Source organism: Pseudopodoces humilis, chromosome 8 (assembly GCF_049639895.1).
Source record: "Pseudopodoces humilis isolate 2021_Gansu_Grassland_sample_001 chromosome 8, ASM4963989v1, whole genome shotgun sequence".
NCBI lineage: Eukaryota > Metazoa > Chordata > Aves > Passeriformes > Paridae > Pseudopodoces > Pseudopodoces humilis.
In genome coordinates, this window is record NC_142207.1 from 15,135,202 (window position 1) to 15,156,704 (window position 21,503).

The 21,503-nt window shown below is 59.4% G+C and overlaps 3 protein-coding genes across 12 annotated transcripts in view; 1 reads left to right on the plus strand and 2 right to left on the minus strand.

The window, feature by feature from the left end:
• Positions 1-93, minus strand: part of TNS1 (tensin 1) — a 62,456-nt gene extending 62,363 nt beyond the window's left edge. For all 7 annotated transcript variants that reach the window (XM_088058748.1, XM_088058744.1, XM_088058742.1 and 4 more), the window contains exon 1: positions 3-93. In XM_088058748.1, the coding sequence (XP_087914874.1) occupies positions 3-78 (76 nt within the window). In that variant the 5' untranslated portion in view covers positions 79-93. The remainder of the gene's footprint in view (positions 1-2) is intronic.
• Positions 94-9,500: 9,407 nt separating this feature from the next.
• Positions 9,501-16,963, plus strand: RUFY4 (RUN and FYVE domain containing 4). Of its 3 annotated transcripts, none has more exons than XM_088059012.1 (12): positions 9,501-9,572; positions 10,377-10,472; positions 11,432-11,493; positions 12,244-12,350; positions 12,947-13,072; positions 13,342-13,448; positions 13,603-13,746; positions 14,374-15,427; positions 15,504-15,610; positions 16,216-16,362; positions 16,472-16,603; positions 16,679-16,963. In XM_088059012.1, exons 3-12 carry the CDS (start codon positions 11,448-11,450, stop codon positions 16,779-16,781), a joined length of 2,073 nt encoding a protein of 690 aa, XP_087915138.1. In that variant the 5' UTR covers positions 9,501-9,572; positions 10,377-10,472; positions 11,432-11,447; the 3' UTR covers positions 16,782-16,963. The 3 variants fall into 3 exon arrangements, with proteins under 3 accessions (XP_087915138.1, XP_087915139.1, XP_087915140.1); XM_088059013.1 differs by having other exon boundaries at positions 12,959-13,072; XM_088059014.1 differs by lacking the exon at positions 13,603-13,746.
• A 1,079-nt stretch (positions 16,964-18,042) lies between these two features.
• Positions 18,043-21,487, minus strand: LOC102101581 (C-X-C chemokine receptor type 2-like). Of its 2 annotated transcripts, none has more exons than XM_088059010.1 (2): positions 21,288-21,487; positions 18,043-19,417 (listed from the first exon to the last, which is right to left on the minus strand). In XM_088059010.1, exon 2 carries the CDS (start codon positions 19,410-19,412, stop codon positions 18,336-18,338), a length of 1,077 nt encoding a protein of 358 aa, XP_087915136.1. In that variant the 5' UTR covers positions 19,413-19,417; positions 21,288-21,487; the 3' UTR covers positions 18,043-18,335. The 2 variants fall into 2 exon arrangements, with proteins under 2 accessions (XP_087915136.1, XP_005520035.1); XM_005519978.3 differs by having other exon boundaries at positions 21,275-21,487.
• Between the last annotated feature and the right edge of the window lie 16 nt (positions 21,488-21,503).

A 21,503-nucleotide genomic window follows, 5' to 3' on the forward strand; every position in this document is an offset into this window, starting at 1 on the left:
ACCTCTGCAGGTGCTGCCCTGGCGCGTGATGGCCTGCCGGCAGATCCCACATGCCTTCACCTTCTTGAAGCTTGTCATCTTGAAGCTGTGTGCAGGAGGGGCCTCCAGGTCCTGGGGCTGAGGGGGAACGTGGGGCTTCGTCAGCAAGAACAAGGTGGTACCAAGACCCAGACACTCAACTCTGACCTGCCATTTTCCCCTGGGCAGCGGTTCATCCTCCACCTATGTCCTCCACACCCCTTCACCTCTGGCTGTGTCCTCTGCAGCTACAGTACAGGGTATGGGCTACAGGATACGGGGTACAGGGCAGGGGATGTGGGGTATGGGGTGGGAGATGGGGGGTACAGGGGAAAGGGGGGGAGGGGCACTGCCTCCACTCCTTTAAATAGTCTCTGCTGCCCCCTGGCGGTGCGTGCCTATATGTAGCGTGTGTGTGCACACATGCACATACGTGTGTTCACATACATTTGTGCATGTGCATGTACACGTGTGTGTACGTGTGTATGTGCACACAGAAGTGTGTGTGTTCACACAGAAGTGTGTGTTCACACGTGTGTGTGTTCACACAGAAGTGTATGTGCACACAGAAGTGTGTGTTCACACAGAAGTGTGTGTTCACACGTGTGTGTGTTCACACAGAAGTGTATGTGCACACAGAAGTGTGTGTGTTCACACAGAAGTGTGTGTACACAGAAGTGTGTGTGTTCACACAGAAGTGTGTGTGTTCACACAGAAGTGTGTGTTCACACAGAAGTGTGTGTGTTCACACAGAAGTGTGTGTGCACACAGAAGTGTGTGTGTTCACACAGAAGTGTGTGTGTTCACACAGAAGTGTGTGTGCACACAGAAGTGTGTGTGTTCACACAGAAGTGTGTGTGTTCACACAGAAGTGTGTGTTCATACAGAAGTGTGTGTGTTCACACAGAAGTGTGTGTGTTCATACAGAAGTGTGTGTGTTCACACAGAAGTGTGTGTTCATACAGAAGTGTGTGTGTTCACACAGAAGTGTGTGTGTTCACACAGAAGTGTGTGTGTTCACACAGAAGTGTGTGTTCACACAGAAGTGTGTGTGTTCACACAGAAGTGTGTGTGTTCACACAGAAGTGTGTGTGTTCACACAGAAGTGTGTGTTCATACAGAAGTGTGTGTGTTCACACAGAAGTGTGTATGCACATACCATGTGCGTGCACACACAGACTATGTGTGCACGTGTGTCCATGCTGTTTGTGTCCACATGTGCAGTGTGTGTGTGCATACACAGGTGTGCACAGGTGCAGACATGCACGTGAGCACATGTGAATGCACGTAGATAAACGTGCAGATAATACATGCATGTGTTTGCATGCATGTGTGTGTGAGTACACAGATACATGCACAAAAACTTGTGTGCACACCCGGGTATGTGTGGGTGCTGCCAGGAGAGCGCCCGTACTGGGGGTGTCTCACTGTCATGCTGTGTTTTGAGGTACATGGCAGGCAGCATGTGTTGAGGTCTCTTGGAGCGGTGCAAAGGGGGCACAGAGCCCCCCGAGCATGAGCAGCCATGTCCTCCCTGTCTGGCACAACCCACAGCAAGGGGAAGCTGATGCCACAAGTGTGACCAGGATGGAGCCAATCTGTGCAAGCATGTGTGTGTTCACACATGGGGGTTGAGGACAGGGAGGGGTCTTGGCACAGCTGCAGGCAGCCAGTTCTCCTCCTGAACCCCCAGTCAATTGTTTTTTGAGGCGGGGGCAACCTTTGGCAGCATGCCAGTCCTGCCCACCCACCCGCTGCCAGATGAAGACGTGATCCCCTGTAAATCCGCCTTTTCATGCCAAGACTAATGAGATTAAGCAGAGGCCCAGTGCCCCCCCCTTGCCTTGGCGCCCCACTCTCCTCCAGCCCACTGCACCAGAGCCAAAAGGGATGGTGCCAAAGTGTGAGGGGGCCAGGTATGTCCCCAGAGAATTCTCTGCCTCAGTTTCCCCAGTGCAAACACAGACGGGAGATGGGCCGTGCATATGCACTTCACATGCCCGTGTGTGTGCAAACACCCCCAGGGCTGTGAGGGTGCTGCGTGTGCAACATGCAGCGCATGTGTCATGGGCACTGCGTGTACGTGCACACCTGCAGTGTCCCCACCAGCCACAGCACCACGGGCACACTGTTCACAGTCCATGTGGCACCATGCACACACACAGGTTTGTTCATATGTGTGCAAGTCCCTCTTCCCTGGGCACCTGCTCCCACAGGGCCACTCCCTTGGCAGCCCCCAGAGGTACCTACTGGGTGGCTGTGTACACACACACACACACACGCACACACGCACACACACACACACACACACACACACACACACACGTGTGTGTGTGTGTGCGCTCAGACGTAGCGTCACCCACCCAGCAGCCGTGGGAAAAGCTCCGCCAGGACAGGGGCTCCCACGCTGCAGTTGCTGGGTGACAGCAAGACCTAATGATGCCATGATCTCCTTTGCATATGCAAAGCAGCATCATTGCTGCAGGGTGCCCCGGGAAGAGGCCTTGTCCCCCGCTCCCAGGACCCACTGGGATGCCCAGGGATGCCGACACATCTCCCATGCACGTACCCCCCACTATGCCCTGGCCTCCACGGCTTCATTAACAGCAATTATCCTCACTAGTGAAAGAGCTGGCCCTTTGATTCCTACCCCTCCCAGAGTCCCTTCTGCTTGTCTCATTGCCAACACCACTGTGCCAGAGGGGGACCAACCCAGCACCCAGCTTTATGGCCCCCTCAGCCCCCTGCTGCTGGAGAGGCATTCTGCCTACCCAGTGCCACTCTGCTAGCCAGGGAACCAGCCCATCCCACAAAACAATCCAGTCCCAGCTCCATACTGGCAGCACCTCAGTTAGCCTCCCTGTCCTCAAGGCTGGAAACTTTTGGAAGGATGCAGGGCCGTGGGCTGGAGGACTTCTTGGGCATGTCACCTGGATACCCACACATGGGTACCTACCTCCAGGACCAGCACCCACATGGTACAGGAGCAGGGGTGCCATGGGCCCCCCAACACACAGACTAAAGGAGGCTGGAAGGGGACCCAGGTGTCCTGGGCTGGAAGAGGCACCAGACAGAGATGCCAAATTAATCAAGAGCTGGGAGACCTGGCTTCATTGCCCAGCACTGCAGAGAGTGCAGTGGCAGGGGGGGTTGGGAGAGAACCTGTGACACCCAGTTTCCCTGAAGCTGCAAAGGCAGGGTGGGAAGAGGTCACCAGGACACCTGGGTGCAGTCTTGTAGGCTCAGGTCCACACAGAGTTTTACAGCCCGCTGGGCCCTGGAATCCAGCTTGGTGACTGGGGAGGACGCAAACCCCCACTACTACTAACTGGATCCCCCCCAGTTTCCTGTGTTTCCCGTCCCTTCATGGGAGTGAGTAGCAGAGCCTCTGCCCCGGGGAACGGTGGAGCCGCCGGCCAGTGACGCAAGCTGGGCATCGTGGGGGATCAGCCTCCCACCTTCCCCAACCCTACAACGCTTCCACAAATCCTCCTACAGCCCAATGTCCCGCATCCCAGCCCGGACCTCTCTTCGTGTACCCCCCAGCTTGCTGCCCACCGCCACTTCTTTTTCGGGCTGGGTCCCGCTCCGCTCCCCACGGTCCCCGGAGCGCCTCCCGGTCCCGCTCCCGGTCCGGTCCCCCCAGCCCCACCCCGATGTCCGGCCGTCCCTGGCGGTCTCCGCTCTGTCCCGGTTCCCCCAGAGCCGGTCCTGGTACCGGTCCAGCCCCCCAACTCCCCCTGCCCCCCGTCCGCCCCTCCCCGTGCAAACGCCCCCGCCCCGCCCCGCCCCCCTCGCGTCCAGTCCCATCCTCCCCCCGCTCCCGGGACCAGCCCCGCTCCGCGACCCCGGCGCCGGGAGCCCGCGGCGCTGCTGTCCTGCTCCCCCCGGTGCGGGCCGTACCCAGAGCAGGCAGGAGAGGCACAGCCCGGTCATGCTGCCCGCGGCGCGGCCCCGGCCGGCCGAGCCCCCCGGCCCCTCGCTCCGCCCGCCCGCCCCACCCCGGCCCCTCGCCGCCCCTCCGGCCGGGGGAAAAAGGGGAGCGGCAAACTCCCCCCGACCCCGCAGCGCCCCAATCCAGTTGGCCCGGAGGCGTCTGGGACACCCCCCCCAACGCCAGCAGAGGGGCTGCGGGACTGTGGGGGCCCGGAGTGGGGCTGTACGTGTCCCAGGCTCCCTCTTCCCCACTCACACACATTTGGGATCCATTTCCTCCGCTGACCGGGGGAGACCCGCCACCCACGTCACCCTCATCCTTCCTCCGGCCTCCAGCGGGTCTTGCGGCGGGATGCACCCCCCCCATCCCCGGCCGAATCCCCTGGGTGGTCCCGGGATGGGAGACGGGGAGGGATCAGCGGACATCCATGCGCGGAGCTGGGGGGCCTCAGAGAGGGGGGACAACCTCCAGGCGGGACGGAGAGCGGCTTGGCAGCCTGCAGCCCTGGCGGGGATGGATTTGGCAGGGGGGTGCTCCAGCCCTTCCTGGGGGGCTAGGCCGTGCGGCACACCGTTCCCTCTTTCTCCGCCAGTGCTGACTCCGGCTCCAGCCTGGAAACTTGTGCTCAGCTGGCCGTGACCATGAGGGTGTGAGTCAGGGTGCGGGACGTGCCAGGGGGAAGGACACACCGACAGGACGAGCCACGGCTGGCATGGAAACCTGGGCATGGAGAGGACGTGGGCACTGTAATGCCCCCCTCCCCATCCCTCAGTTTCCCATCTATACGCTGCATAAAAGCGCCAGCCCAGAAAGGAAGGGCAGGGTGGGACGGGAGGGAGGGGGGCTGCCCTTCCCAGAGACTGGGGGACTCCTCCCAAAGTGCAGCATCCTCTCCCCAAAATACCCCTGTCTCATTGCCCTCCGCCCCACCACTGTGCTGTGTTCACCCAGCGCAGGGTACTGATACCCCTGTGGGGATGTGCCAGCTGGGACGGGGAACAAGGGGACACTTCTCACCTCTCCATGCCAACCAGATCCAGGGGCAGAGGGAGGCTGGGGGGACTGATCCTGCTCACAGCACCAAACAACCAAAGAGCCAGCCTCGCCCACCCCCTCACACACCCATCCCCACCATTACAGCCCTCATTGATCAACCTGGTTACTGCTCACAAATGAAAGCCCCAGTGGAGAGAAGTGTCCACACCCCCCATAAATCACCTCCTCCCATTCACTGCCGTAACAATCCCAGGCTCATCAGAAGGGCAGGGACAAGGGTCATGCGACAGGGACAGGGCAGCCGCAGGGACACAGCCCATCACCATCATCTAAGGCTCGTTTTCTCAGCAGGTGGACACACACGGGGTCATTTAGCACAGGGACACCCCCCACCACGGTTCCTAGTGGTGTAGGCATGTAGTCCCAGTGCAGGGCCAGCCTTGGCAGGACTCCTTTGTGTCCTGGAGTCACCACATCCCCAAGGTCCCCACATCCACTTCCAGCAGAGCTGTCTCCACACTGCTCTCAGGTGCACAGGGCACACACACACACACATATCACACATGTCCCCCCTGTGTACATGCCAGGCCACACTCATATACACCACACACACAGCCCATGGCACACATGGTGGGTGGTCCCATGTGCCTGGGTGCACGAAACAGACTGAGACACCCCTCTACAACAGCTCACACCAACATAAAGCCCTGCTGCTACTGCCCCCAGCACACATGCATGTGTTAGGGGACACACACCCTATGGCAGCACCATAGAGACCTCCTGTGCACCCACACCCGTGTCAGCTGCAGCTCACTCTCACCTCAGTCCCATCCGCATGCCCATGAACACACATGCACAAGTACACATGTTACAGCCCCTCACGAGTCCGTGTTCTCACACACACATCAGAAGCACACGGACAAAGTGGTGGACATGGGACCGCACAACCACCAACCCACATCTCACCAGTGCCACCCACCCACCCACTGCCCTGACCACCCCCCAGTACTCCCATCAGTTCACGATCCTGCATCCTCGGCGCACTCTGGGGTACCCAAGCAGTCAGAGGCCTCTCCTTCCTCCAGGCTGTGTCCCTGTCCTGGCATATACTGGACTGTCACCAGTCTGCAGTGACTCCCTCAGGCACTGCCTGGCAGGGGCTTTGGCACCTGCTTTTCTGGCATGGTGCAGCTGAAGTGTCCCATGCCATCCTGCCAGCCACGGGGCAGCTTCCCAAAGACTGAGGAACGAAGTGAGGGTGGCGCAGTGGGAGTCCAGCACCCTCCAACAGCTTCCCCCCCTCCCTGCCTCAGTTTCTGCAGCCTGGGCAGCAGAGCAGAATAAGTCCCTGCACCAGCTGCTGTATGGGCATGGGGATCCCCTGTGGGGCAATCCTTTGGCACACGGATCCCACACATGCCAGGTGCTGATGGGCACAGAGGTGCCCTACACAGGGTGTCCCCACAGGGTTCTCTCATGTTGGGCACAGGGAGCCCACACTGACTGAGTACTTTATGGGCATGGTGCTTCCCAGTGCCAGGTGTTTACAGGTACAGGGATCCCTCACACTGACCACTTTATGGGCACAGGGATTTCTTGTGGGAGGTGTTTAATGGGCACTGGGGTCCCCTCATGCAGGGCACAGTGTTCCTTCCCATTGTGAGTTCTATAAGGACACAGGGACAGCCCCTGCCTCTACTGTCTCTCTGTAAGGACACAGGGATCCCAGCAGATTCATTAGAATGAAAGGTTGTACAGCAGATCTTCTCCAGTCAGGCACTGCAGGGGTCCTCGGGTGTCGGAAGAGAGGATCACAGTGAGACGCTGGGGGCGGGGGGGGGGGGGGGGGGGGGGGGGCAAGAGAAGGGACAAAGGACATGCCCTGCACCCTGGCATGCATATGCAGGGTTTAACCCCCAGCTGCCCGGAGCAGGCAGGGCCAGCGGCAACCCATACCCGCACTCCCCGCACCCCGGAGCCCCCCAGCTCCGTGTCCCCCGCAGCCCCTAACCCTAACGCTGTGCCCGGCGATGCCCGCTTACCTCCCGGCGGCGGCGGGCGCGGAGGGGCAGGAGGCAGGACACCAAGGACTTCCCCCAGCCAACCAAGGTGGCAAAGCACCAGCTCAACCGGGTCATGGTGCCCCTGCCCGGGGCTCACCCGGCGGCGGGAGGGTGCAGGGTCCGACCCCTGCCCAGGGCACGCTCGGACGAGCGGCCGACCCCAGCCGTGTCCCTCCCCCGGCGCCGGCCGCAACAAGCTTCGGTGCCCGGGCAGTGCCCCCGAAGTGCCCAGCCCTGGGCACGGGGCCGTGCGACAATGATGTGCTGGGGGGCTGCGGTCCCGCCGGGCCCTGTCCCCCCCGCCGGTCCCCCAGCGTCGCCTGCGCGCTGGCAGCCAGGCAGGGAGCACCGTGCCCGCCCCTGTCCTGCGGTGCTGGGGTGGGAGCCAGCTCCGACACGCTCCCCCTCCTCCCCCTCCTCCCCCTCCTCCTTCTCCTCCTCCTCCTCCTCCTCCTCCTCCTGCTCCTTCTCCCGCACACGGGGTTCGGGGCTTGGCACCTCCGGCGCTCACCCGCCTGCCCTCCGGGCACGGCATCCCCTGGGGTGGATGCCAGACCTTAAGAGGGTCCCCCGTTCCAGCGCCGTCAGTTTTGGGGGTGCAGGAAGTCGCACACCGTGGGTTCAATCGCAGCTCAATCCACGACCCTCGCCCCAACCCTGTCTCAGTTTCTTTACAGTACCCCCTGCCCACACCTAGCCCTAAATGTCAGTGCCTACACACGGGCGAGGGGGAACTTCCCTCCCCCTCTGCCAGTCCTCCTTGTATCCCACCAAGGATCTCCTCAGGAGCCTGAGGACACAGTCAGGGACTCCCCACACTGTTCCCTTTTCAGTGGGGTCACTTCCCCAAAGCCTGCCTGGCTGATGCACCGTGCTGTGGGCACAGAATTACCGTGGGGAACTTCTCACTGCAGGACAGCTCAAAACGGCCGGGGCACCTCCACCTCGCCATGGGGCTCACACAGGGCAGGGGAACAGAGTAACAGGGTGCAGCCCCCTGGGCACCACACATCCCACATGCACCCATCGAGGCAGTGCCAAGAGGAGCAGGCAGCAGCACCCCTGGATGCTGCCAGGATGCCGTGCTGATGCCGGGCAAGGACCCATCCCCACGGGGCAGCTGCTGGTGCCAAGCGTGGGCAGCAGCCATGCCAGGCATGGGCACTAATTGCATTTGCCTTGGGGAGCTTCCTAACAAGCATCAGCATCAGGGTGGGGTGCAGGAAGTTTGGGTGGTCCCCCACACTTCATGGCTGTCCCCTACAGCTCTGTCTGGCACTCTGGGGGCTGGCGGGCAGAGGGGACCAGTGAGCCTCAGGGAGGTGACATCACTGCTGGCTCCATGGTCCCCCACCTCCATTTAATTAGCAGATGGCCCCCGGCTTCCCCCCCCCCACCCCAGCGGGCAGCGCCAGGCCTGTGCGGGGCCATTAGCTTTATTGGCTGTGCTGAACCAGGGCCAGGCCTCGTTAATTGAATTGCACCCACGCCAAGGATGGGTGAGAGTCTTCTCTACCCCCCCAGTCCCCAGCACCCCGCCCTGGCCCTTGGCTGGGGCAGGGAGAGAGGACCCTGCTGCCAGGCTGCCGCAGTGGCACGGCGAGCAGGGACACGTCCCCCCTGCAGGTGTTGGGGTCTTGCCCTTGCAGTGCCTGGCACGGGGCACATGGGTGGGTGCAGTGAAGGGCACTCACAGTGCCCTCTCAGCCTCGCAGCCACACCAGCCACACATGTACAGCTTGCACCCAGACATGCAGCCACACATCTGTGCTCGCACAACTTGCACACACGTGCAATCACACACACACACACACACACACATGCAATCACACACACACACACACACACACACGTGCAATCACACACACACACACACACACACACACACACACGTGCAATCACACACACAAACGTGCAATCACACACACACACACACATGCAATCACACACACACACACACACACACATGTGCAATCACACACACACACATGTGCAATCACACACACACACACGTGCAATCACACACACACACACGTGCAATCACACACACACACACGTGCAATCACACACACACGTGCAATCACACACACACACACACACACACACACACATGCAATCACACACACACACGTGCAATCACATACACACACACACACACAAACGTGCAATCACACACACACACACACACACACACACACACAAACACATGTGCAATCACACACACAACCCCAGCATAGTGGGCTGATTCTCCACTGCCACCCAACACCCTGCCCATACCCCTATCCAACATGGGGTGCTGTGCCCCATGCCCACAGTGCCACACACTGCAGGGTGGCACAGACCAATGGGGTGCTGAGGAGGCTGAGGTCACCCCAAGTACTGCCACTATCTCCCTTATTCTCTCCAGCTGCACCTACAGGCCAACACCCACCCAAGAGACGGGAGGCTGCTGGGAGGCCCAGGCTCCCACTCGCCATCACTTCCTACTTTCACTTTGGTGCGGAGCGAGGCCTGGCCAGGGGGACGCGGGTGTCCCCCAAGACATCCAGGTGGCACAGGTAGGGGCAGTGTGTGCTACAAGGAAGGGGATGGCAGAGGATGGGACATGGGCATCGCTGTGGCCATTCACCAAGATGGTGGTGGGGAGCAGGATGACAGCGGGTCCTCCTGCCTGGGCTGGTGGGATGGGCTGGTATCACCTCTGACATCCCCTCCACAGGGGTTTTTCAGTACCCAGTCCAGAAGGAGCCCGCAGGACAGGGCTGACACAGTACAGGGGTCCAGGCACAGTGAATGAGGCACACTGCTGGGCCGGGGGCTCCCTAGCAAGAGGGAGCCTTGTCCAGAATGTTCTGGAAAGAGCTTACACACTGGCTCTGGGTATAGCACCCATGTGGAGGCCAGATGATTGGGGAGGGTTGTAGTTCTTGCTGGGGGGGGCTGCAGCTCCTGCAGGGGTCTCTGTGCCCAGGGACTGTTGTGCACAGGGGTGGCCTCTGTGCCCAGGGACTGTTGTGCACAGGGGTGGCCTCTGTGCCAGGTTCTGCTGCTGGCTGCTTCTAGCAGAGCACGGGTCCTGGACCCCCTCCACAAAAACTGCAGGCAGGTTCTTCAAAATATTCCAAATTTCCATTCATATTGGAGAGCATCAGGGTCCCCCCCATGCCTGACACTGTCCTTCCTCTGCCCCTGCAAAAGCTACATAGGGGGGCCAGCCTTGCTGACCCTTTCCCCAGAACTTGCACCCCCCAAAACAGGGAGCCAGGTGCTGGGGGCTAAACTGCAGTGCCTGATGTGATGTGGGACAGGCAGGCTGTGGCTTCTGCCGCCCCACCGACCTCCCACACTTCCTCCTGCCCAAGGTACAAAAGGAGAAGCAGGCAGGCACAGCGTGGCCACGGGGACATGCCAGCACACCCGCAGCACTCGGCAACCACCTCGGGGCACCCCGGACACAGGTAAGGGGCTTCTCTTCCCAGGGGAAACTGAGGTACAAGTAGGGTGGGCAGATGCAAAGATAGCTCGTCCAAGGTCTCTCAAGGACATTGGAATGGTAGCACAGGTAGCCTGAGATTTGTGTCCTGCTGTCTCACTCTGCCGTGGTAGAGAGCACAGGGCACTCACACATTTGGGCATGTTTGGGTACACCGGTGCACCCACTCCTGTGAGTGCACGTGCACCCTGCTAGGCACCCCCCCACACACTGCTGCCCCACACCATCCAGACACCAGCCACAGTGACAAGTCACAGTCCTGCCACCTCTATGGGCTGTTTCCCTCACCCTGTCCCAAGCTTCCAACCAGCCCAAAATCACTCTGCTGCACTGTGCCCTGTGGGCTCCACCTCATGCCCACAGCTCACCCAAACCCCATGCCAGCTGTGCACACAGCATGCTGTGCCAGAGGGTTCTGCCTAGGGAGCTGAGCTTAGGGGGCTGCATGTCAGGGGTGGTATGCCCCCTTGCTCAACCACCCAGGACCCCCCTCACTGTTTATGATGTGAGTGAGGGAAGCGAGAGCAGAAGCAAAAGCAGCACTTCCCCTGTGCCAAACCCACATCCTGAATCCCGGCAGACAGGGACAGGGATAAGGACAGGGACACACTAGGGATGTGGTGGGCTCAGCCCCAGGAACTCCCCAAGGAATGGAAGCAGAGGCTGAGGATGTACAGGGGCAGGGCACATGGACAACTAAGAGGGTGCAGGAAGGGACACCTTTGTCTGCCTCATCTGCTCTGGCCTATGTAGTGGGGGAATATGGGCAGGGAAAGGGGTGCCTAAACCTACCCCCTCTCACCTTAACAGCAGGCAGCTCTGGGATAGAGCTGGGGGGGCAGACTCTCTCTCTGGGACAGAGAGTTTGGGGGTGCCAGGGCAGTGCCAGCCTAGAACTTCTCATCACTGCCCTTGCCTCTGCAGATCCCTGTGAACAGCCATGGCGGGGGAAGGGGAGCTCAGCCGTGTCATCAAGGACCTGCAGAGTAAGTGTGCCTAGCAGTCCCCTGCCAGAGTGTTCCCTGCATGGCACATCTCATCCTGGCCATGCCAGATCCCTTCCTGCACCCAAGTCGTGGGCAGTGGTGGGTGTCACTGCCACACGTGCTCCAGAGAATCCCCCTGCCAACCCTGCCACTGCTGCCTGCTCCCACCCTCACTGCCAGCCCCTGGGAACCAGCAGTGCCCAGGAGGTGGCCATGCTCCTTGCTTCTCCTGCTCCCCTCCTTCATCCCAGGGCAAGTTCTTCTTTCTCTTTGAAGAAAAGGAGGCTCTGTGGGGTATCCTATCACAACTCTACAATTTCTCCTGAAATTAGGTTGTAGACAGGGGGGAGTCAGTCTCTTCTCCCCAGTTACGAGTGTTGGGACAAGAGGAAATGGGCTCAAGTTGTACCAGGAGGTTTAGACTGGATATTAGGAAAAATTTCTTCATGGAAATGTTTATCAAGCATTGGAACAGGCTAAGTAAGGAAGGCTAAGCAGGGAAGTAGTGGAGTCATCACCCATGGAGGTATTTAAAAGATGTGTAGGTGTGGCATAGTACATGGTTTAATGGTGGACTTGGAAGTGCTGGGTCAATGACTGAACTTGATCTTGGAGGTCTTTTCCAACTTAGATTCTATGACTCTATGGTTTTATCCACCATCAGAAATCCCTGAGGCCAGGAATGAGGCAGTGGGAAGAGGGGTAGGATGGGAGAGGGTGCCATGCCAGCCCAGCCCTGCCATCCCACAGAGACTGTGGCCGAGCTGAAATGCCGCTACCAGGAGCAGAACCTGCCGGTGACAGACGGGAGCCGGGAGCTGCACAGCCTCTGTGCCCACCTAGAGTTTCTCCTCCAGGTACTGCTGCTCCCTCCGTCATTTCCCCTTAGGCACATCTGAGAGCAGAAGGGACCTTGTGTTAACCATTCAGGGGATGGAATAACCCCACCCAGCATTGTCTGGTGTTGCCGCTGAAGATGAATAGATCACACTCACACGGACACAGGTCGAGGTGTGGTGAAAAGAAGAGAAAGTTTATTTTTCTTCCCAGGATTTATAGGTTTTTGACCACGGCCAGGGATTGGATGGTCAGGATAACACTTTCTCACTGCACTGGCCATGAGAGATGCCCATCACAAGACGTGTAACATAAAGAATGTACACATATCTATGTTTACAGTTACTGTCCTGGGAAAGTCCTTAGAAAACTATGTTAGCAAGCTCAAAAGCTGAGTTTTCAGGGTGACAATCTGGCCCTGGACCAGGCTGTCCCTTGTCCACATGTGTAACTACATGTGCCACAAAAGGGAAATTGAGGTATGGAGCCAGTGAAGAGAGGGACACCCGGACCAACCCTGTTGAGGGAGTTGGCTGGATTCCAGCCCTACAGGGTACAGCCTGGGGGAAACAGGGACACCCCCAAAAAAGAAAGTCCAGTCTTATACCTCTGCCAGTTTGACCTCAAGGAGAAGAGGAGCTTCTTTGGGCAGCGCAAGGACTATTGGGACTTCTTGTGCCAGGGCCTAGCACGGTGCCGGCAGGAGCATGAAGGCATTCACTTCGTCACTTCCCTGGACAAGGTGAGCACGGGCTGCTGGGATACCCAGGGACTTGTGCACACACACAGGCTTTTTCCAGCTTGTGGGTGCACATGCACCTGTGCACAGGCACACACTCACTTGGACACCAAGCATTTGTCCACTGGTACTATAAACAGTTTTGTCCCCCCTGGGATCCCCACTGCACCCCAGCCCTAGCCCTGGGGACCGTCTTTCCCCCTGCATGGGCTGTGTGGGAGGTGTGGGGCAGACTGGAGTGACAGGGATCGATAACCCCCTCTCTCCCTCAGCTGAAGACCCCTGTGGGCAGGGGCCGGGCCTTTCTGCGGTACTGCCTGGTGCACCGGCAGCTGGCAGAGTCCCTGCAGCTCTGCCTCCTCGACCCTGAGAGTCTCTGGTGAGAGCAGGGGCACAGTGAGGGCATGCTCATGGTGGTGGGGGACATGGCCAGGGTGGGCAGTGCCCTGCAGCACCCAGTCAGCAAAGGTGCTGCCGGCATATGTAGCTGTCCAGGGCATAGAGGGATGCATGAGCCTGTTTTGTGGTTGCAGCGAGTGGTACTACGCCCGTAGCCCCTTCCTGAGTCCCAAACGGCGAGCAGAGATCCTGGGCAGCCTCTATGAGCTGGACTGTGTCACCTTCCACCTGGCCCTGTACAGGGATGACCTGGACACCGCCTGGCCCATGTTCTCCGAGTGAGCCTGGGGACACTGGGGGCACCAGGGGCATTGGCAGCACTGGGGGTGTCGAGGGCATCAGAGACACCTGGGGCTTAGCATCACAGAGAAGCACATGTGCATTGCCTCACTGCCCTAGACCCCACACTGCACTCCAGATGTGCCAGCTCTCCACATGTGGCCCCAGGAGGGCACAGTCAGTGGCACTAGCATGCACACTCTGCCTGTGCCTGCAAACATGTCACATGCATGTGTACACACACAGAGCCATCCTCTGCCAAGTATATCCCTGCTGCAACACCATGACACTGTGACATCTGACACACAGGGACACGTGTATGTGCTTGCACACCCTTGCCCCAGGCACACTTGTCAGGGGGCACTCATGGATGCAGCTGTTCCAGCACACTCACCCCTGTTGTGCTGCTCACACGCTCATGTGCACGGAATGCCACAAGCACACGTGCTTGGGTGTCACATGTTCTGTGGGTGCTCAGGCTGGTGGCACCAACATCCCTGATCCTCTGCCCTGCTGCCCCCTAAATTCTAAAGGCTGGCTGTGCCCAAGGAGCCTAAATGGTGGGTGGTGATGGCCTGTTCACCTTGGGGGTGACCTGCTAGTCCTGAGCCCTGTGTCCCCTCTAGGCCACTGGTACGGCCCAGCCCGGTGATCAGGAGCAGCGCAGCAAAGACAGCCCTGCAGACAGACAGTATTGGCACTGTGGCACATGGATGGTCCGATGGCACTGGCCATCCCACCGTGGCGCTCCATGGGACACCAGCCCATCTGTGCCCACCCACTTTGGCTGCCCTGCAGGCAGGGAGCGTGGAAATGGAAAATATAGACAATGGGGAGGTGAAGAAGGACATAGAAGAGGAGGATGAAGAGGAGGTAGAGAAGGATGACAGTGAGGATACAAAGGAGATGAAGGTGGAGGATGTGGAAGTGGACATGGAGGAGGATTTGGAAGAGAAGGATGAAGAGCTGGAGAAGGATGAGAAGGAGATGAAGGATGTAGATGTAGAGGAACTGGAGGATGCACGTGGCACTGGCAAAGCAGCCCAGCCTGATGGTGCTGGAGGGTCTGGCACGTCCCCACTGTCGACTGGCACAAGGTGCATGCTGGGGTCCCTGTCACTGGTGCCCAGGCAGCCAGGTGGGACAGAGGAATCCCTGCAGGCTCTGGTGTCCCAGCTGAGGGCCGAGCTGGGTCAGCGTGAGGCGGCAGCACAGGCGCTGGCGGTGCGGCTGGCAGGGGTGGAACTGCAGCACCAGCAGCAGGAGGAGGACAGTGCCCAGCGGGCCCAGCTGTGGGCACGCGAGGCTGAGGCACTGCGGGAAACCAACACCTTCCTGCAGCGGGCACTGGAGGCAGCGGTGGCAGCGGGGGACCCGGGGGCACTGGCACGGGCACAGGAGGACGCACGGGGCTGGCAAGAGGTGGCAGAGGAGCAGGGTACCCGGCTGGCCAAGGCGCTGGCGGAGGCGGCGGTGCTGACCTCACGCCTGCAGGAATGCCAGGAAGCGCTGGTGGCGGCAGGACAGACAGACGTGCTGAAGGATGCTGGTACCTCAAATGAGGTGGCTGCCGTGGAGAAGGTGCTGCAGCAGGCACTGGAGCTCGCCTGTGGTCCCCTGGAGCCCCCAGCAGCCCCCCAGACAGAAGGGGAACCAAGCACGGTCACCAGTATGGCCATGGTATGGGAAATTCCAAGGGGATCCTGTGGCGGGGTGTAGGTTTGGGGTCCAGGATTGAGCCCCCACTCTGCTCCAGCGCTTGGCCAGCCTGGCCGCCACAGCACAGGAGGAGAACTGGCAGAGCCGGCAGCAGCTCCAGGCCCAGCGACAGGAGATGGCACGGCTGCAGGAGGAGCTCAGCAGGTTGGACATGGACCCCTCCACCCATCACCCCACACTGGGACCTCCTATCTCCACCTGCCACATGGTTTCCCCTGGGGCCCCCTATGATGTCCTGCTTGGACACAGCCAAACAGCAGCTGGGAATTGGCAGGGGGAGGGAGGGAGGGATTTGAGGGGGGAGGACTGGAGGGAGGGGTCAATTTGGGACTGATAGGTAGGTGGAGGGGTAGGTGGGGAGAGAGTTGGAGTGGTTTGGCAGTAGTAGATAGAGGGAGGGAAGGAGGGATCAATTTAGGATGAATGGATGGAGATGGGACGGTGCATGGAGAGACACAGGGATGAATTTGGGGTGAGTGGCAGAAGGCCAGGGATACAGATGTGGGGAAGGATGGATGAACAGTGGGGAAACGGATGGGTGGCAGATGGCACAGTGGCTATGAGGATACGGGGAGAACTTGAGGATGGACGGGCAATAGCAGAGAAAAGAAGGGAGGGAAGAAAGAAGGGAGGGAGCGAGGCAGAGAGGGAGGGAGGAACCAGCGGCGGGAGGTTTATCCGCGTGCATGGAGGGATGGAGACGGCCAGCTGAGAAACACGGGGACCATGCCGCCGCTGCCCCGCGCCAGGGCCCGGCAGGACGGTGAGCGCTGGGCATCGGCGCTGCAGCGGGCGCAGCGGGAGGCGCTGGAGCGGGAGGCGACGCGCGGCGCCGAGCAGGCAAGGCAGCAGGAGCTCATCCGCGACATGAAGGAGCGGCTGCTGGAGCTGCTGCGGTGAGAGCCCCGGGGACAACGCGCAAGGGCAAGGGGACCCAAACCCCTTTGCCCAGAGGAGGGCACCAGAGCCCAGGCAAATCCAGAGCCGACCTGTCCCCTCCCGCAGGGAGAAGGATGCCCTGTGGCAGAAGACAGAGGGCATTGACACCCCGATGCCCAGTCCGGTGTCCCGCGACCCAGGGTTGTGTGCCCGCTGCCGCAAGGATTTCCGTCTCCTCTCCCGGCGGTACAGCTGCAGGTGGGCTATGGGGGAAATCGGGGGTGGCGCTGGCACAGTGCAGGGATCAGCTCTCACCTCCTGCTCTCTCAGCAGGCTGTGCCAGGGCAAGGTGTGCCACACGTGCTCTGTGGACATGGGAAAGCACGGCCGCTGCTGCCTGGTTTGCTATCAGCAAGGGCAACCACAAGCTACGTGAGTGGGGACAGCAGCCCTGGCACCGTGTCTGGGACACCTTCTGCCCTGGCTGCCTCCTCTTGGACTTACTGGGTACCCAGGTGTCCAGGGCCTGCATGCAGGTCCTGCTGCCCAACATTTTGGGTTTGACACGTGTCTTTCTTGCGGCTGGTCCACAAAGAGGAAAACTACTCATTTCTGCTATCCCTGTGGTTTCCGTGTCATCTCTCAGTCACTGCCAGATTGACACTCGGGTTGGGTGCAGGGTGGGGAATGCTGGCATGGGGTTGTTCAAGTCCTCCTGGGGGGAATCCATCCCCTAAAAGGGTGTCCGAGCTGCAGCCAGGGTGAGCCACTGTCTGCATCATCCCACAGTGGGGAGAGTAGACAGCTCTTGGCCAACAACCCTGGCTTCCTACCACGCTGCAAGGAAACACTTGGGCAAGAGGTTTCTCAGATGCAAAGGTAATGGGCTGTCCTTGCTCAGCACCCGCACTGATTCTGCTCTGCCCCAAGGCCCCAGGGTTCCCAGCTGGGTGTTGGGGACCCCCATACCCACCCATGAGCCAGCACATGGGTGACATCCGCTGTTGTCCCCATGGTTATGGACCCCTAGGAGCCTGGATCAAGGTCAGTGGAGGAGCAGTATGGGACTCCAGTGGAAAGATGCACAGGTGTGCTGGGGCAGGCATCCTGAAGCCTGGAACACAGAGTGGCCAGCAGGGTCACAGTCCCTTCTTCATTTCCTCAACCCCAGTCAAGTGTCAGCCCCAGTTGCCCAAGGCAGGGCGGAAACATCCCAGTTGTGTAAGGGACAGGTTCCCAGCCCTTTGCACAACAATGTCCTGACACCACGGTTGGGGGGAGCAGGGGTACCTGGGGTGCTGGCACCCTTCAGGCAGGGGTCACAAGGCTGGCTCGGTGTGAGGGGCTGCTCAGAGGTCTTTCAGTGATTTGCTCTGCTGGGGTTGAGATTGGGGCTGGGAAGGGAATGACTTTGTCCCCAGATGGGATAGGCTCCCTGTAGAGACCTCTGTACCATCAAAGTGCCAGGACTTGTCTGGGGAGCTGTAGCAAACAAAACCTGGGCTTGGATCCCCTGTGAGGATGCACAGGATGTCAAACTCAGTCCTGGAAGAAGGGTTACCCACACTCTGACAGGCTCAGCAGGCACCACTGTTTTGACTCTGTCCCCAGAGAGGTGTCCTGGCCCTGTCCTGGGATCTCCCTTCCCATAGCAAAGAGGAGCCAGACATGGGTGACCAACCCACCAACTCCTTTATTACTGGATGGTCATTGGGTAGAAACACCATCCCCACAGCAGTCTCACAAGATCCCCAGGGTCACAGGCTTTGTCCCAAAGAGAGGGAAGGTGGACACTTGACATCACTCCCCTGGCAATGGGGTCCTACCAGCTGCCACCCAAGCCCCCTTCCAGTTGGGATCCAGCATCCAGTGGTGGCCCTGTCGATCCCCATGGCATCACCACCCACATTCCAGGGGGCTGGATGAGGATGCTGAGTTGTGTGGGGTGCTGGGACCTGCTGGTACCCCAAAGGGTGGGTCCCAAAAGGGCTCAGAGGGTGGTGGATGTATTGCCAGAGGTGGAGGCATAGGAGGTGCGGCCATAGCGGGCAACAGCATCCTTGCTGATCAGCCCATGCTGTGCCAGGATCTTGAGGAAGCTGTTGCGAAACTTTTGACCGATGAAGGCATAGATGATAGGGTTAATGCAGCTGTGGGCAAAGCCCAGGACCTGTGTGACAGAGAGGGCTGTGTCGATGCGGTTCCTCCTCTCACAGGTCTCGGCAATGGCCTGCGTCCTCATGAGGGTGTCGCTCACCAGTGTGATGTTGTAGGGCAGCCAGCAGATGAGGAAGACCAGCACCACGGCAAAGATGACCTTCATGGCCCGCTGCTTCTGAGCATTCTTGGTCTGTAGGAGGGTGTGGATGGTGACGCCATAACAGAAGAGCATCACCAGGAGGGGCAAGACAAAGCCAAATGTCTGCGGCAGGAACCGCAGCACTACACGCCACTTGGCCGTGTCCTCGCCACTGATGCGCTCATAGCACACAGTGCCATTGTTGGGCGAGCGGAAAGCCTCACGGAAGAGCAGCACGGGCAGGGAGAGCAGTATGGAGAAGACCCAGATGCCCAGGCAGACAAACTTCACCCAGTGCCTCTTCTCAGTGGCAGCCCGCGTGGCGTAGACAATGGCCAGGTAGCGGTCCACGCTAATGCAGGCCAGCAGAAGGATGCCGCTGTAGAAGTTGGCTTCCTGCAGCACAGAGATGGCTTTGCACATCACAGTGCCAAAGACCCACTCGTGGGCTCGGTAGGCTGCCCAAAGCGGCAGGCTCAAAGCGAAGAGCAGGTCTGCCACAGCCAGGTTGAGCAGGTAGACATCCGTGACAGAGCGGCTGGTGTGGCTGGAGGTCACCACCAGCACCACCAGCCCGTTCCCCACCACACTGAGGATGAAGACGAGGCAGTAGATCACCACCACCAGGTACTTGTTGAGGACAGAGCTTTCAGGCCGGCACGGAGAGGATGAAATAGCAGTGTCAGGCATGGCTGTGCTGTAGTCATAGGTGTAGTTGTAAAGGTATAAAATGTTGGAGAAATCTCCACTGTAGGACAAGGACTCCATTTTGCCTGTGGAGCACAAAATTGCATGAGTGTGGGGTGGCAATGTTGTGGACCATGGGTGACATCATCTCCAGGTCCTCTGGCATTTACATTGTCCCCCAGGTCCCCTTCCAACCAGTGGGCAGCAGTCCTTCATCACTCCACCGTGATGGAGGACACAGCATCCACACTGTGCCAGGTAATGGTCAGTGCTGCAGGTAGACACTGTTCCTCATATGCCCCCTTGTAAAACACCCCCTGCAAGCCTCAGTCTCCTGCATTTCACCCTAATCCTGTCCCTTTCCTGACTCCTGTGGAAGAAGGGGTTCCCCATAGACTGATCACCTCTTCTCAGTTTGGGGGGCTTCCCCATCAATGTAGAATCACATCCCTCCAGGAGACACCTGGCTCCTCCAGAAACCCTGGGCTCCCCTGCTTACTGTGGGTCTTTCAAAAGCCTCTTAGCTCTTTGGGCATCTCAGAGCCCCTCAGGCGCCTCCAAAGTTCTTCAAGTAGCCCTGTATCCCTCCAGCCTCTCCACCCCTTCAAGCATTGCTGCGGTGATGCCTGGAACGGAGCTGCCCCTCCTGCCACCTCAGCCAGCAGTAAGGCTGTGGTCACAGTGCCTGGAGCAGGCAGCACTCAAGAAAGGTCTGAAGGTGTTTTTGTGCCCTTCTTCCACCTCCTGGTCTCGTTCCTGCAGGAGTGGTTTCAAGCCCCAGACGGAAAGACATGTCACACTTTGCAGGCAGCTTTGGAAATATTACATCTCTGGTTTTCCTGTTGCTCAGCTGGGCACTGCTGTGTCCCCCTGTGTTTGGCCTCAATGGGGAAATCACAGGTGGCAGTCACTTTTTCTGTCTCCTCACATGAAGGAGATGGTGAGCTTGCTCTGTTCCTGCCTTCTCAAAGACCACTGCCTTTCAGTCTTCTCCCAGAATGGATCTGGACTCTTGTTCCACTCCAGTGTCACCCCTCTGTCCCATTTCCGAGCCCCCAACCTCTCCAGGTCTTGGAGATGCCAGGACTGCTTGGGGTGCTGAGTCCCCCCAGTGCTGGAGGCCCCCAGCTCCAAGCTGGCCCAAACCATCCAAATCAACTTTTCCCTTTTGCTTGATATGAATTCCCTGCTGCAGCTGGGCTGGTGCTGCTGCCCAGAAAAATTTCTCCCTGCCTCTGCTGTATCCTCTTGCAGTGATCCAGGGATGGAATTCCTGGGATGGTGATGCCAGGGTGGTGATGCTGGGATGCTGAGGCATCAGCATCCCGAAGGACCACAACCAGGGATGCTGCCAGTGCTGATGGGGGAGTGTCCTCCCAAGTGGGGCTGCCACGGGCATGGGGCAGAGCCTGATGCCAGTGCTTCCCCTCCATCTATTTCTGGCTGCTGCTTTCTGCCTCCTCACTCCAAAATTCTGGTAGTTCCTCTGGAACTGGGTATTCCCCGGGTATACCACGCACAGATACCCCACAGCTGGCCCAGATGGGGGAACAAGGAGCACTCCATTTCCCCTCCTGACCCTGGAAGGGCTGGGGACAATGGGGTGGCCCTGGGGCTCCTAGTGGGGAGGAAAGAGGGACATGCCATGGGGAAAGATCCTCTCAGCTCATCACTGTGAAAGGAAATGGGAGCAGGCACTTTTCCCCCGCAGCACACAAGGCTGATGTCCCCGGGGACTATGGAGGGTTTGCACCCCAGATGAGCCTTCAGTACAGCCTTGGGTGCTCCCACCCACCACCTCCCTCTGCCCTTGTACCAACCAGCCTCTTGGGCAGCTGAAGCAACCCACCCCAGCCCTGAGCCTACTCCACATGTGAAGGTGCTCAGATGGGTGCTATGGGGCTGTCAAAGCCCAAGGAAAGCCACAATCTCCAGTGGCGCACCCCATGGACTCACTGCTTGCTGCTGTCGCCGTCCCCTCAAATGTGGGGTCTTCTCCTGATCCTAAGTTGTTTCTCACTGGGAAGCACACAGGCACGGGTTTAAATCCAGATGTCACCCCCAAAGGGCGCCGGTACAAAGCGTGGTGGGATGCAGGGCAGCACCAGACCCAGGGGTCTCTCCAGCCAGAGGATCCCTCACCTGTGCCTGCTGCCGTGCCGCCTCACAGTA

What these genes read in the sequence shown, in the direction of transcription:
- RUFY4 (XM_088059012.1), top strand. Translation starts at nt 11,448, where the DNA reads ATGGCGGGGGAAGGGGAGCTCAGCCGTGTCATCAAGGACCTGCAGA. An exon ending in CGGCTGCTGGAGCTGCTGCG is followed by an intron (nt 16,363 to 16,471) that starts GTGAGAGCCCCG and finishes CCCCTCCCGCAG; the next exon opens with GGAGAAGGATGCCCTGTGGC. An exon ending in TCCCGGCGGTACAGCTGCAG is followed by an intron (nt 16,604 to 16,678) that starts GTGGGCTATGGG and finishes CTCTCTCAGCAG; the next exon opens with GCTGTGCCAGGGCAAGGTGT.
- LOC102101581 (XM_088059010.1), bottom strand. Translation starts at nt 19,412, where the DNA reads ATGGAGTCCTTGTCCTACAGTGGAGATTTCTCCAACATTTTATACCTT.